At 40.1% G+C, this 16,713-nt stretch overlaps 1 protein-coding gene across 8 annotated transcripts in view; it reads left to right on the forward strand.

Moving 5' to 3' along the window:
• The window catches only part of LTBP1 (latent transforming growth factor beta binding protein 1), a 389,228-nt gene that overhangs the window by 238,981 nt on the left and 133,534 nt on the right, over window positions 1-16,713 (forward strand). For all 8 annotated transcript variants that reach the window (XM_032410265.1, XM_032410266.1, XM_032410267.1 and 5 more), the window contains one exon: window positions 7,651-7,773. In XM_032410265.1, coding sequence (XP_032266156.1) covers window positions 7,651-7,773 — 123 coding nt within the window. The remainder of the gene's footprint in view (window positions 1-7,650; window positions 7,774-16,713) is intronic.

Genomic DNA, 16,713 nt, shown 5'->3' on the forward strand with positions numbered 1-16,713 from the left:
ACTTTATTTATTCCTTGGCATTTTCAACCCTGGCAGGTTGTTTTGAAGTCTGAATATTTAAGCTGGAAGTAACCTTGGGAATTGTCTGGCTCAGCCCCTTTGTGTTACAGGAAAGGAACGTGAGATCAAGAGAAACTAAGTGACTTGTTCTAGGTAACATAAGTTAGCATCCTAGTTATACCAGAAGTAGGTCTTAATGGGATATGCCTCTCATTAGATTTTCACACACCTCCCCCACCCCCGCTTAACCCTTTTAAAAAATAAGATCTTTGGGCACCTGGGTGGCTCAGTCCGTTAAGTGTCCGGCTCAGGTCATGATCTCAGGGTCCTGAGATCAAGCCCTGTATAGGGCTTCATGCTTAGCACAACGTCCGCCTGAATTCTTTCCTTTTTCCTCTCCCTCTCTCTCTGCCCCTCCCCTCAGCTCATGCGTGCATGGGCATGCTCTCTCTCTCTCTCTCTCTCTTGCACGTGCTCTCTCTCTCAAATAAATAAAATCTTAAGAAAAAAGGTCTTGGCCAAATTATGCTTATAAAATGAGAATAACTATTATGTTGCTCACCATCCAGAATTGTTATGAAGTTCCAATAAGAGGAGGTGTGCTATACAAACATAAAGGAGGAGGAGGAGGATCCTTGTCTCATTCTACTAGATAATTGTAAACATTCCCTACTATTGAAATGCTAAAGCTGTGTTACATTAGGTTATTTGAAGAGTCTCTTGTTAAGCATATTTTCCAACTACTCTGTATTTTTCTGCTTCTGGGTAATAGAGGCCCAGCCTTCAATTTCGGTTGTATTAGGTTGAACCATGTGACATGCTAATAGTCAACCATTTCAGGCTTACAAGAAGAGCAGTTTTGTATTCTTGAACTTGTTATGGCCAGAAGCACGTGGTAGGCTATAGAGGGCAGAGAAACTCTATAAATGTTTTAAGTGAGTTGAGAAGTATGTAGGTCTCCTTCATGTTCCCTGTAGGCCTATGGATTTTTGCCTACGGGAAAGGAGCACATAGGGTTGTATGAGTTTCTTTCCTTCTTTCTGCTTCCGTCAACTTCTGGGCTTAGCAAAGCAGCTCAATGGGAGGCATAGGGCCTGGCTATTCGAGAGGGCCTTCTCCTCTAGCCATTCACTTGGATCTTTATTCATTAACTCGGTGAACTGCGAGGTTATACCGTTCTTTGGAAGGATAGATTTCCACAGCTGGCTAGAAAAATTCAGTGCTCTAGAGAGAGAATGATAATGAGTAAGTCCAGTTTGTTTATCTGTTTGTTTAAACACTAAACTGTTTTCAGTTTAATCAGAATACATTAAGGGAGATTGGCTGACCCTCTAAAATATGAGACTTCTGAAACACAGTTATATTTGTCAAATATGTTATTTATAAAAATGATCAAGTTAGAAGCTTTTATTTGATTTAAAAAAATAGCTGCTGGAATTGGAATCTAAGTAGAATTATAATTCATAATTTACCCGTCATGTTCTATATAATTGTTAAACTTTTGCCTGATAACATCTCTTAGTATACTCCTTAAACCTCTCATGTCCAGATATAACATGTTCAGTTAATACATGTTTTGTTCTTAAAGCATTTTGAACCTCTCATTTCCTTCAGGTTATTTAGAAAGATCTTATGGAGCTTGGCTACCTGAGAAAGTCATTTGAAAAGCTATTCATGTTTCATATTAATTTCTAAGATTCTAAATTAAAAACCATGGGAGATCTGTTTTTTATCTTTTTTATTTTGTTTTTGTTTTGTTTTTAAATACTTATTTGAGAGTGAGAGAGAGAGAGCATGAGTGGGGGGAGGGGGCAGAGGGAGAAGCTGACTCCCTGCCTACCAGGGAGCCGCTGCCCCCCCTACCCCTACCCCCTCAGCTGATCCCAGGACCCCGCGATCATGACCTGAACCAAAGACAGACCTTAACTGACTGAGCCACCCAGGAGCCCCTTGTTTTTGTTTTTTAAACACAGAGCATATAAACTAACCACCCACAGTCTTCTCAGGAGCAACGCAGGGGATGGAAGAAGGAAGTGAAGGTGTAAAATTTTGTGTATTAGGAATTAACAATTTATGATTGGAATGCTTTTGAAGGTTTTGTGAGTGAGTTGTTGAAACCTTCCATATGATTTGTCACAGAAATAAAAAGTCAGGATTTAAAACTTTGAAAAATTTTGACAAGTGCCATCTTATTACAGAAGCTCAATATTTGAAACAAATGCAAAAGAACTGCCTTGCTTAAAACAGCTGTACCAGGTCCCCATGGCTCTGGGCACAGCTCAGCTGGTGACAGTTCAGTGTGATGAATCATGCCAGAGACCTGGTCAGGTGTGAGGACTGTAGCCTTGTAGGTCACAAACCACACAGGCCACACTTAGGGATGTGGGGGACCCAGTCCCTTGTGCTTTTAGCTAAGACCATAGTACAGTCTCGGTGACAGCAGGAGATTGTCAGATGGACAAGATACAGATGCTGAGTCAAGCGAATGAAACCCATCAAGTCCTTTCGGGTAGCTAGCACCCACTGTCACTCCAGCATTCCTTAGACAGCCTCACTTCAAAATGGTCCCCTGTGTACTTACAAACTCAGCGTTTTATCATCTTTGTGTGAATTTCTCAGCAAGGACATTGTAGACATTTTTGGCTGAGCAATTCTTTTTTTTTTTTATGCTTTTTTTTTTCCAAGTTTTTGTTTGAATTCTAGATAGTTTACATATAATGTAATATTGGTTTCAGGAGTAGAAGTCAGTGATTCATCACTTACATACAAAACCCAGTGCTCATCACAAGTGCGTTCTTTAATACCCATCACCCATTTAGCCCACCCCCTGCCCACTCCTCTTCATCGACCTGCAGTTTGTTCTCTATCGTTAACAGTCTCTTATGGCCAGCCTCCCTCTCTTTTCTTTTTCTTCCTTCCCCTATGTTCAGTTTCAAACATTTTTTTTATTCTGTCATTTATTATATATTTTACATGCTTTGAAAACTTAGCTCAGGTCACCAGCCATGTGAGGTACTCCCAATACCTGCAGATACCTATATCCACAGGCCAAACTTAATACTCTCCAGGTACTTTTAGGGACCAAAAGAATTACCTTTGCTATACATAGTTCACTATGCGAGATGACTTTTTCAATTACCTTCTAAACTAAGATCCAGGTGTTCCTTATCCTTATGAAATAACAACCAGTCTAACTTTTCCATCAAAAGAACCTCTTCATGTCAGTGATTTCTTTACTGAAATCAATCGCCCATCTCCTGGAACTCCCATTAAGAAAAGGCTCTTGGGTGCTAATAAAATAGATTACAGCCAATGAAGTGAAATTACTTTTAACTCTTCTTTGTCAAAGATGTAATATGTAGATCTGATGTTCATAGCTTCATCAAAGCTCAGATGTTTATAGTGGTACTGATTCTGCATGAAAATTTGTTTTACATCTCATTCTTTTTTTAAAAAATTTTTTATTGTTATGTTAATCACCATACATTACATCTTTAGTTTTTGATGTAGTGTTCCATGATTCATTGTTTGTGTATAACACCCAGTGCTCCATGCAATACGTGCCCTCTTTAATACCCATCATCAGGCTAACCCATCCTCCCATCCCCCTCCCCTCTAGAACCTTCAGCTTGTTTTTCAGAGTCCATCGTCTCTCATGATTCATCTTGGCTGAGCAATTCTTTGTCAAGGGGAACTACCTACACTTTTCGGAATGCTAAGCTCCCTAGTATCTACTCTCAGGGTTCTCCAGTCCTTGTGACAACCCAGAATGTCCCATAGACAAGCACACACCCTTCCCCCTTTGAGAATCACCAACTGATCTCCCTACCAAAAGGGAAGCAATCTTACTGACCTACAGCATTCCCTAGATATTTGCATTTTAGAAGAGAATGTTTTTGTATTAAGATGACCAATAAATATATGAAAAATTAGTGCAAATTAAAACCACAGTGAAAGAACACTACAATCCCACCAGAATGGCTACAATGAAAAAGACTGACAATAATTCGGCGAGGATGCAGAACAGTTGGATGGAAATTGGCATAACCACTTTGGACAACTATGTGATTATTTATTAAAGCAATCATGAGTCTTCTCTAGTGAGTCAGAAATTCTACTCCTAGATACATACAGGAGAGTAATGAGTACCTTGGCCTACCAAAAGACGTCTATATAAGAATGTTCACAGAAGCATTGTTACTGATAGCCAGAAATTGGGACTAACCCAAATGTCAATCAGCAGTTGCATGGATAAATTAATTTTGACATCCTCACACAATAAAATATAACAGCAGTAAAAGAATGAATTGCTGCATGCAACAGGCATAATAATGAGTAAAAGTCAGGCAAAAGAACATATGCAATAGGATTCCCTTTATATGAAGTAGAAGAACAGGGCGGACTAATGGATGATAGTAGTTACCTGTGGGGGCAGAGATGTTGATGGGAAAGGGCAGTAAAGGAGCCCTCTAAGGCAGTGGAAACTTTCCAAATCACAGTCTGTTTGGTGGTTACTCAGTTATGTACGTGTGCACACGTGGATATACGTATACATAAGTATGTGTAAAAGTTCATGTAGCTGTATATTTAAGATTGATACATATAAATTAGGAAGGAACTTGGAAATTTAATCTCTAATTTATGGTATTTTGGAGACTAGGTTAAAAAATAAATTGAGTCAAAGAAAATAGTTTTTCTGGAAGCCAAGAAAGTGATGTAGAAAGTTGCATGCTTCTAGGGCCAAAATTAGGGGCGGTGGTGTTGCTACTTAGTGGTGGTGGCACAAGCTGATAAAGGTATAGATAGTAGGAAATGCATGATTCCCCTTCTTTTTGAATTTTTCTATTCCTGTCTATAGCCATAGTGGTTTTTTTTTTAAGTCTTAATTCCTGTCCTCCATTCCCATGGCATCATGGTTGAAGCAGTGGGCAATGTTGAGGAGAGTCAAAAGAGGGGCTATTGGAAGAGGACACAAGCAAGTGTTTGTACATCAGATATTTATGCATTGGAGCAGAAAACCTTCATCTTAACCTGGCAGCCAGAAGCAAGGCTGGTACCCCACTTCATAGAAAACTCCAGTCGAGGGAAAATTTTGCATCCCAAGAGGTGAACATGGGATATAAAGGGGTGCAACCAATGAGCAGGAGTACAGATCACTGAGAGAGGAAGGCTCATAAATCACAGGCAAGTGGGGACATGAGGGAAAACAGAAGAGTGCAGATTTTGTCCTGCCTTTTTGACCACAACTGGCTGGTTACCCAAATTTGAGGTTTAAGTTGGGATGTATGATAAGGGCTTTACTTGTACCGTGTAGCCCCAACTGGACTTGGCATTCTTCCTGGTCCTTCATGGTGGTTTTCTTAAGGAGAATGAGTGATAGGGGAATATTTTTCAATTAGATGCTGTGGATAAGTGTGTATTACAGCACAATGTACACTCTGATAAAGAGTAAGATGATCAGGTCCTGGACCATATGCTGTGCCAGGTTGTAATCTAGCAGTGCTAGTTTTCAGCTCGATCCAAGTTAGAAAGCTGTAGAATTTATAGAACAAATATATGTGTTAATTTGTTATTTGGATGTCACTGAAAATGTTTTATCACTGAAATTAAAAACTGCATGTGTTTGATAAAATAGGTCCATTATAGAAATCAATGGCTACTTAGAATATGAAATATAAGCAAATAATGATTTAATGAGGGCTGTATTTTCCTTATTATGTGACAATTTTGCTAATAATATTTTGCTCCCAATTGTGTCCAATTTTAATTTAGAAAATTAATTTTAAAATCATTAATAAAAGTTTTATTTGAATTGATGATTGAAGCAAGCAAACATTATTGGAAACAGAAATGCTAATAACCATGTCTATTAATGGTTAAGCTTCATAAGCCACCCTGAATAAAAATAGAAATGACTATTAATTTTTCACTTTTAACTTGTCCTATTCTGTTTTTCATTTTTAATTACTTACCTTTACAAAAGACTCTCTAATCTTTTTTTTTAAAGCACACATTTTTATCTGTCCTCTTCCAAATCGTTTTGATTTTCCTTTGGATCAGTGTCATAGCCCATTCGGGCTACCGTAATAGAATACCACGACTGGGTAGCTCATAAACTACAGATACTTACTGCTCACAGTTCTGAAGGTTGGGAAGTCCAAGGTCAAGGTGCCAGCATGGTCGCCTCCTGGTGAGGGCTCTCTTCTGGTTGCAGACATCTCTGTTGTGTCCTCAAATGATGCAAGGGACTAGGGATCTTCCTCATGGCTTAAGGACCTCCCAAAGGCCCCCCTACTAATACCATTATGCTTGGGGGTTATGATTTCAACACCTAAATTTTGGGGGGGACACAAACATTCAGACCATAGCAATCATCCTGTGTGGGTGACCTCAAGTCTCTATTTCTAGCCATGTTGTCTCTTTAGTTTATTCCTGAATCTGCCACTGCTGCTGGATTTTATACTTGGGTATCCTTATGTGACCTTCAAGTGTAAAACTAGTCTTTTCATTTGCCTCTTTTTTTCCTCAGAACTTTCCACAAAAACAACGTTTTTTCCTCTTTTCCCAGATTAGATGCCTCCCAGGCATCTTCGACTCCTTTCTGTTCCTTTCCAGTGTTATGCTAGCGAGTCAAACACTGTGCATTTGGCCCATTGTTCTTTTCAAAAGAAAATTTCCTTCCTGATCATTCTCACCGTCCCAACCTGGCTTGTCCCATCTGATACTTGCATTACTCCTTCAGTCATCAACTTTTGGTCTCTTCTCACCAAGCCATGTGTTGGCCAGATGAATTTCGCGGGAGCCTTCCTTTGGTTCTATCCTCTTGTGCTCAGAAACATTTAGGATAGCTCCCTGTTCTCAGTAAAAGTGAATCTAAACCTAGCCTGGCTTTAACCAGCTCTTTTTCCAACAGTTTACCTTCCTGAAACTACTTTTCCAGCCAACAGTTTGACTCATGGTTTCCTAAACCCCCCTTCCCTTCTGCAGTCTCTGCGCCTACGCTCTGGGGTCACTCATGTAGGTCACCCACCCCTTCCTCCCCATCCATCCATCCATCTGACCATCCACCTTCTCCCTGACCTCGATGCCTGATGAAGTCTTAACCCCTCCTCAACGCTCTAGTCTCCCCTATCTTCAGCTAACTCCACCAGCTCTTACTGTCTACACAGGCAGTTTCATAATCTGACTTCTTCAAGCTGATGACCTTTCTTCTAATTGTGATAAGTTCAACTGCTTTTCACTTCTTTAATTTGTAGGTAGTTGTATGTCCAGCTAGATTGCTAGTGTCTTCAGGGCGAGAGTCTTTGCCTTACCTGTACGATCTCTAAAACCTAATACCCATTAACGTAAGTACTGTGAGGACTGGAATCTTTGTCAGTTTGGTTCACTAGTAAATTTCTAGTGTTTAGTGTCTAGAGCAGAACCAGGTACATCGTAGGTACATAATAAATAACTGTTATATAAATTGTAGTTGTTCAGTGAATGCTTGATTTGACTTTAGGTCACTTGTACCTGCTGCATTAAAAGCTGACATCTCTCATTTACTGTCACTAAGAGATTATTATAGTGAAAAAGAAAGTGAATGCTTTTTATACCCAGAATCTGTTCAACTGGGCTTGACTACTTCTAAAAGGATTTGTTTTCCTGCAGATATTAATGAATGCCAGCTACAGGGCGTGTGCCCTAATGGTGAGTGTTTGAATACCATGGGCAGCTATAGATGCACCTGCAAAATGGGATTTGGGCCGGATCCCACATTTTCAAGTTGTGTTCGTAAGTAATGATCACTTTTTATTCCTATTTTGGATTGTTCTTTTTTATTTGAGGAGGGGGTATCCAAAAGAAGATAAATACTTAGCAGTCAACTGAATATTGTAAATATGTGGGAAAATCTCATTGAAAGGACAGCTGGAAGGAGGCAGACCTGCTAAGATCTCTGTTTTGGATCTTTGTCCAAAGTAAATTTTTATTGCAGCCAGAAAAATATAACACCTCTAACTCAAGGTAGGGAAGAAGCACACTGAGAAAATAAACTCTGATGAAGTGTTATTTAAAATTTTCATACCTGAAAGATAACAACAGTTTTTTCCTTTGTGAGCATTTTAAGCATTATTTAGGCTGAGTTAAACTTTGTCCCAGCTTCTGCCTTTAATTAGTCCAAATTCTGAGTCACTGGTGTCTGATTTAATGAGGTTTCACTGTACTTGCTTAGTTGGTAGAGTCTGGGAAATAGTTATAAAGGCCCTGCATTTCAGATTCTATATTCAATTCTAATTTCTAAGATTCTCTCTGTTGTCCTCAAAAACCACCAAAATGTGTCTCCAGAGTTAGACTGTTGTGCCTTACAAATGTTGTCTCTAAGTTTTTCTCCTGCACCTGGTAAGGGTAAAAATCCTTCATTAAACCATATGTTCTAATATTAATACAGAAAATATAATGTCTCCAAAGAAACTCTCTAGCCACAAAACCTAATCCAGTATAATCACTACAGATCACTCGACGACCAGAGATGGATGCATTTAGATAGAAAGTTCTCACATGCAGATTTTTTTAAGGTTATCTTACTTTTTAAAGAACTTGTGTTCATTATTACAAAACAGGTAAGCACTGAAGGTTTTTAAAAGCCATATACCATTAAAGCTTAAACATTGTAAATTAATGTATGGCAGAAAACTGTTAGGATAATTTTAAAGAGCCATTCTGTATTTCTGTCCTGATAGGTTTTTGTTTTTATTGCCTATTTTTTAATGTGGCTTTGATATACATTAAGCTGTATCCTCTGGCCTCCATTTTTAAACTTGGTATTTGGTTAAGACATGTTCTTGGTATCTATTGCTTTAATTGTGCAACTCTCCCTGAGATACATAGACACAATGAAGTATGGGCAAATGTAGTAAAATAAAAATGACAGTCTCATTCATTACTTTTAAAATTTTAAGAGTTCAGAGAGTTTTCTGGAAAATTGTTACTAATTACTACTATTTTCTTTTAAAAACTGTCAAATGCAGATTAGGAAATTTTGCACGTAAGTTCTTTTTTCCGTGTTCTTTCACAGACAATTCTGATCATGAAGCAGACAGACACCTAATTATAGGGCTTTTTTGGTGGGTGGTAAAATTAGACTATAAAATGATGTTTGCATACAAGGTACGTTTGAAAACTAATGCAAGGATTTGGAAATTTCAGGTCAAAAATCACATTGTTGATAATATCCAGATAATTTAGGGATTGTTTCTGGCTGATTAGAATTACATGTGTAAATATTTTAAATAGTTTCGTAATTTTAAGCATAAAAGATTTTACAGAGTTTGGATATAGAATTTGCTTTGAATGTTTGGGGTTTTTTTTTCCTCTTAATTTGACTTGTAGTCTGGTTAAAATTACCACATTGAAGACTGCAGGTTAGGTAAAGTTGGAGAGCTGGTCGCAAGGTGTTTTATTGAACTTTGACTAGATCTGATGTCTAGAGTTAAGGGCAGACACCCAGGTTTTAATAAGATTGTAGAAATCTGCCAATGAGATTTTTGAAACACTTAGACATTTCCTTAGCATTTATTTTCCCTGTCGTTGCCCAAATAATATTGAACTTATTAAACAACCATTCATTCTTATTTGAAAAATAAATAATTCAGTTTTATGGTTCAGCTACAACAACTGAAATGATAAGTATTAAGAGAGGTTTGTTGCTAGTTAAATGTTCCAGTTTAGAGTTTGAGTTCAAACCTGGGGTCTTTATCAGCATTGAGTGGCAGATTTATTTCTCTGCCTCTGAATTTACCACATGTTATATCACAGATATGTGGAGTTCCTTCAGGATTTGTGACTTGGTTCAGTCCTGCCTGATGTGTTTGTGAACTGTATTTTGAAGAAATCAATGCAGGGCTTGGGGTGGGGGGTGGGGGACCAAGGCAGAAGTCTGAAAACAGTTGAGAAGAATCAGGAAAGAAGGTGATGTTTACAGAGTAAGGGAAAAAATATTGGCAAGATGGTGGTATCCTTAATAGTCATGGGGAAATAGCAGAAGGAGACTGGAGGTCACACATACTCATGCACGCATGCACACACATAGACACACGTGCCCAGACACACAAAGGCACTGAGAGGAGTTGTTACTTAACGTTTGGAGTATCTGTTTTTGAGAGCTATCAGCCACAGATAGAGCATGTAAGCAAATGGAAGAGACTGACCACATTTGCTCAGGCAGCGTGAATTGAGGGCATAGCCAGGCCATAAAAGGTGTGGCTGACTCTGAACGCAAAGAAAGGCACTTGGCAATGGCCAAGGAGCAATGGGAAGCTCTCCCTGTTCTCAGATGCGCTGAAGTGAACACCCTCAGAATTCCTTGACTCTGGCCAAAGGTTGCAACCATTTCTCTTTCTCTCCTTGCCCGCTCTCTGTCCTTGACTTAGCACAGCTCAAAGAACAAAGGCCAGAGGGCTCTGTCCTCTGCTACCCCAGACCTCTGTGTCTGTGCCTTCAGATGTCGCCGCAGCATCTTTAGACCTCCTCCTCCCTCTCCATGGGGAAAGCGGAAATTTTAGGATTTGTCAGAGCAAATCCAAGAAAAGGACAATAACCTTTGTAGTTGGAATAGGGAAACTTTCTTTCTGAGCTGCAATTTTCTTGGGCATTCGGGAGCTCCAGGATGAGAGCTGCAGTGGGTATGTCCATAGGTTTGGTAGAAAAATGCCCAGATGAAAAATCTCTGGGCCTGTTTGCTGTTTGATTGCATTTTTTACCCCATGGCCTGGGTGCTAATTTAAAAATAGAGGGTTGGGGCGCCTGGGTGGCTCAGTCGTTAAGTGTCTCCATGATCCCAGGGTCCTGGGTTCGAGTCCCACATCGGGCTCCCTGCTCGGCGGGAAGCCTGCTTCTCCCTCTCCCACTCCCCCTGCTTGTGTTCCTGCTCTCGCTATCTCTCTCTCTGTCAAATAAATAAATAAAATCTTAAAAAAAAGTAAATAAATAAAAAAATAAAAATAGAGGGTTGGAGAGATGTGCTCAGCAACCTGGAAATCATGAGATGAAGAACACATTTCTTCTAAAAGTTAGTCATGTTTATGCCCATCATATCTTGGGCATAATCATATCATATCATTAGATATGTATTAGATGTTAGATCATATCATATCTAACATCTTAATGAGATATGTATTATTCTCATTTTATGCATTAGGTAACTGAAGCTTGGGGACCTTACACAACTTCTTAAGATCATACAGCTGGTAAAGCGACTCTTGAGATTTAAAGATTTATTTATTTTTGAGAGAGAGAAAGAGAGCGAGTGCACAAGCACGAGAGGGAGGAGGGGGAGGGAGAGAGAATCTCAGGCAGACTCCATGCTGAGCATGAAGCAGGACGTGGGGCTCCATCTCAATGACCCTGATATCAGGACCTGAGCCAAAACCAAGAGTCAGAAGCTTAACTGACTGCACCCCAGGCACCCCAGGGACTCTTGAGATTTAAAACTGGGTTTTGTGCCTCCAAGTTTAGGGTCCTAGATCAGGGCTTGGCAAGATACAGCTCATGGGCCAAAACTGTTCCACTGTCTGTTTCTGTAAATAAAGTTTTATTGGAACACAGCCATGTCCGTCCATTTACATATTGTCTAGTGTTGCTTTAGTGCCACGATGGCAGAGTTGGGAAGTTGCCGCAGAGACTGTAGGGCTCACAAGGTCTAAAATATCTCTATTATTTTGCCTTTTACAGAAAGAGTTTGCTTACTCTTGGGCTGTGTCAACACCGTCCAATAGGACTTTGTGTGATGATGGGAATGTTCTGTATCTGTGCTCTCTGATGTAGCAGGTGCTAGTCCCATGTGGGCAGTGTGACTGACAGATTGAATTTTAAATTGTACTTCATTGAAATTTTATTGAAGTAGCAACATGTGGCTGGGCGTTAATGTATCGGACAGCACAGTTCTAGATCCTTGTTTGACACAGCTGATGGGGTCAATGACTGCTAGGCCTCCTCCTTTCCCCCTTTCCTTCCTGACGTAGTGGTTCTGTGCATGTGACACCATTTTCCAGGCGGGCAGGCTGGGAGCTCCTCTGCCACTTTTGACTCTGTCCTCTCCTTTTCTCCAAGAAAGTCGTTAATCTTTGTAATCTGTCTTACACCTTCTCTTGTCTTTCCACCTCCTCTGCGGTCTCTCACTTCCCTCATTTAGTGGTCTTGTAGCATCGTGGCTTGGGGGCTAGACAGACATGTCTCTGCAAAGTGTTTGCCCCCACCTAACAGTAACAGCCAGAACCAGGGCAGCAATGTCAGCATCTTTATTGTGCATTTCATAAGTGCCAGGCACTAAGCACTTGGTGCGCATTACCAGATAAAATACTTCCAAGACATCCGTGAAGTTTATGTTGCTGTTCTATTTTAGAATAAAGAAATGGAGGCTTGGAGGGGTTAATAAGGATCTTGCCAAAAGTCACACAGCCTTTAAGTGGTAAAGCCCACGTTTGAAGCTGGATCTTACTCCACAAGCTGAGCCTTGAATCAGGAAGAAGAAACTAGTCTGAATTGATGGGAGCGAGTCCTTTATTTAAAGAGAGCTGTTGTTTAGTCTTACTCGCCGCACAATAGAATAGATGATGTAACGCTGCACTGGCTCTAGAATCATGGTTTCTTTTATTTTAGTTCTCCCAGAATTTAATAGCCCGTTTCCCAAAAAGGGTGCCTGGTGGCTCTTCTTTCAGCAAATTCATCTCTCAGACTCCTCATCAACACTTTACCTGCCTCCCAACACTCCTCGCACAGGGGTTTTAAGCTTAAAGAGATGAAACTCTGATGTGGAATTCATCCAAGAGCTGAATGAGGATATTGGGGGTGTTGGGGCAGGGGGCATTGAAAACAGGCTAGCTATATGCCATCTTCTTAGGTCTTCTATATTTTTTTAGCTTCCTCTAAGTGCCAGATTAATTTATATCTGCTTAATGACACTTGTCATTCATGTGTGGAAGATGTCTTTGAAAGTATGATCAGAATTTATTGTATAGCCCTATAATTAAGTTGCTTGATACACTACTGGGCAACCCAAATAAGAGAACCATAGCATCTTTCCTTCATACTGTCCTTTGTAAGTGGGGCATCATCAGCATTGGCTATATAGTGATGATTCAAGACGAGGGTATGGAGCTATATGTTTATTACTTTTGGGGATTTCTCTATCTCTAGCTAAGAAAAATGATTTATGTTCCTGACTGATGTGGCATTTCCAGTAGGTTTTACACCCTTGAAATGTGTTTCCATCTATAGAGAGTACCTGAATCTTCCCACCTTAATCTTAGCAACGCATCTTGCAAAAATATAATCTGCCAAAACCACTGTTTCAGTGTGTCTACATATAGGATCCTCAGTACTCTATCCCATACCCATTTCCACTTAATCTTTAGAAATCTTTTGGCAATACTATTTCTTTTAGCATAGCATAAAACCTTATGACTTGAGAATACATGATCATGTGTGCCATATTTTAAAATAATAAATGATGTAGTGTATAATGAATTACCCCTCATGGCTAGCCTTCCAATCTGTGGCTAAAGATACTCAACTTCATAATTCAGAGCATATTGTTTCTGGATTTACATGTCATGTTGACCAGAATGTGAAAATGCCAGAGATAAGTGGAATTGCCATGTGAGAGATTGGAAATGATATAAGAATGACAGGTAATGTAGGTGGTAAAATAGGAGTGGCTTAAAAAGGCACACCCTGTTAGAAATCTGAGGCATAAATGAACACTTTTTCCTCCACATAGTTGTAGATCAAAGAAAATTTGAATCATGGGAGCACCAGTAAAACTGAGGTATGTAGGCTAGACCTTTTCAATGGCTTCCTTCTTGGTTGTCTTCCATCTTTGAAGGAGTGTATTTTTTTTTTTTTTTATTAGTTTCTTGTTCTTATATGTAGTTGGGGTGAGGCATGTCTAGTTAGAACATGGTCTGACACACCCATGCTCACCAACAATTGACTTGATGACTGTAAGCCAGTGACTCTCTTACTCCCCTAAAAACCGCCATTTGAAATGCTTTGGAAGCTGTCTGATGGGAAGACAAAAGTCTATAGATGATTTGTTTAGAAAGAATTAGCTCACTAGACTTCTATCTTTATTCTCCAGATGATAAAATACCCAAAATTGTGTGTGTGTGTGTGTGTGTGTGTGTGTAGTTCACAAGATCTCAACAACCATCAACTCACTTTAATTAATAAGCAATTTCTTAAAATTCACACATGTGCACATAGTAATCCCTTAAAACACTGAATTGCTGATGTGGAGTTTTGGTTTAATTTTGGGGACAGGCATGGTAGGAGGTTTCTTCAAAGTTGAGTCCTTGGCTGGAGGGGGGCACTTTGAGTGTAAAAAGGATGGTGCCTAATACAGTATCACTTGCCTAGGCATGCGGGCGAGGGGGATGCAAAGAAGTGAGGGTGGAGAATTAAGTGGAAGGGAGTCAATGTCACCATTATCCAGTGTCATGGATTTGAGGAAACCGTCTGCTCTGCTCTGAATGGCCCTTGTTCCAGGGATCTAGAACAAACATTAGTGTAGTTAGTGGTATAATTAAGCCCTGCCATGTGTAAATGGGATCCTGTGAGATGGCCTGACATTGTTTCTATGGAAATATGTGTTGTAAGTTCCAAATAATTTGGAGAGGAATTTTTTTTTTTTAGTAGAATCCCTTCTGAGCTGATTATACTAGAACTAAGTATATGTTCTTAAGATTCCAGAAAGTAAGTGGGAGAAGGGAGAGGAAAAGACTCAAACTTCTCCCTCTGAGCACTTTTTTAGTAGCCCTGGACAAAACTGGTCTTATTAGACATACTAACTGCATAAGCTCTGAGGCTTCAGGAAGGTCTCCCCTGCTCCCCTCAATCCCCTGTTTCCATGCTCCTATTCACCAATAATAACTGTTTTTGAATATCTTCACTTTGTTCAAATGCTGCTGCTAAGGAGCGATCAAGTTGTGTACAAACACCCATTGAGAGGATGGAGATATGTACTTGTAATAAAAGAGTGGCTGACATGTATTTTGTGTCTACTCTGTACCAAAGGTTTATGAGCATATGCTATTTCTAATCTGCACATTGAGCCTATTATTTATAGGTGAGGGATGTTGAAGCTCACCCAGTGTATTAAGGTTCTTTCCAAAGAAACAGAAGCAGTAGGCCTGTGTGTGTGGATGCTCGTGTGTGTGTAGAGAGAGAGGTTTTAAGGGAATTGACTCACATGATTGCAGAGGTTGGCAAGTCCAGGATCCGCAGAGTAGGCTGTATCCTGGAGATGAAGGGAAGAGTTAGTGTTACAGCATGGGTCTGAAGGCAGTCCGCTGGCAAAATTCCCTCTTCTCCAGGAGAGTTCAGTCTTTTTCCTCTTAAGGTCTTTCCACTATTAGGATGAGGCCCACACACACTCTGGAGATCATCTGTTTTACTCAAAGTCTACCAATATAAATGTTAATCTCATGTAAAACATACCTTCCGAGCAACTTTCAGACCTGTGTTTGACCAAATACCTACTTGCTGTGGCCTAGCCAAGCTGAAAGATCCAGTCAACCATCACAGCCCCAGTGACTTCTATAGGTTGTCTTACTGGCAAGTGGTAGACGTCCCATGAGAATCCAGATCTGTCTGGCTCTATAAACCTTTGCTCTTCTCACTGTGTTGTAGTACCTTAATTTGATCAGATTGTTTCTTAGAGCATCTAACTAAGATGTCAGTCCTTTGAGAATGATTGAAAATTGAGATCTGAGCAGGAAGGGAAGGTGACTTTGGAAGCAACAGGAGCTAGAGGAATTGGTTAAGGGAAAGGCAAATTGGAAAAACCTCATCTGGACAGTGATACAGTGGAGAAGAACTTTGGTTGGGATGGAAGAAGGGACAAGGGGGGGACCATCAAGCTTGGTCTGTTCAGCACTTAACTTGGCCTAGAGCTGGCTCACCTTTACATTAGAAAATGAACTTCTCAAAGGCAGGGCTATATCTTATCCTCATAACTGCCTTGTGTGCTCAGTAGAGTGTCCAGCTGTTGGATTAGTGAAGTCTTATCTACTAAACTTAGAATAGAAGCATCAGGAATAAGAGTTAGGTCTTGCATGATTATGGGCTGGTGTGTTTTTGCGTGTTTTCTAAGGGACTGAACACATCGTTGCCTTCTCTGGTGTGCTGTCTTGTGTAACCTGGCAGGTCAGAAGCTGCTCCCTGCCTCCCATCCGCTGTTGACTGGCCTACAGCAAGGCCCTGCAAGCTCTCACTGTCCTTAAGAAGGGCAGCAGCTGGCTTTCAGCATCAACTATGTTGAGTTCCCGATGTTCACAATGCCTGGTTGCTCACCAAACTCTGCCCTAGAACTACCTCTGTTATGGCTAAATACAAGAAAATAAATGGCATAGTGATTTTGATAATACGTACCTAGGTTTCGTTGGCCAGTTGATTTTGGTTGAAATGGTTTCTTTTTACATCATGCACACATACCCGATCTAATGCTTGCTAGAATGGAAGAAGGGACCAGATAGGGACAGGGACGCTTGGGGCCCTGATTCTAAAACCTAAAACGTATTTGGTAAACGACTCTAAATCAGGAAAGGCGATGCCCCGAATCTACACAAATTTATTCTGAAGTATGGTGTCTAATCCAGACTTTAAGGTTCGTTTTACTATGCCAAGAAAAGTCGATGTAGTCTTTTGTTGTTTCTTGGGTGACATCAGGCCTTATCT

Source organism: Phoca vitulina, unplaced genomic scaffold (assembly GCF_004348235.1).
Source record: "Phoca vitulina isolate PV1807 unplaced genomic scaffold, GSC_HSeal_1.0 scaffold12, whole genome shotgun sequence".
Classification (NCBI taxonomy): domain Eukaryota; kingdom Metazoa; phylum Chordata; class Mammalia; order Carnivora; family Phocidae; genus Phoca; species Phoca vitulina.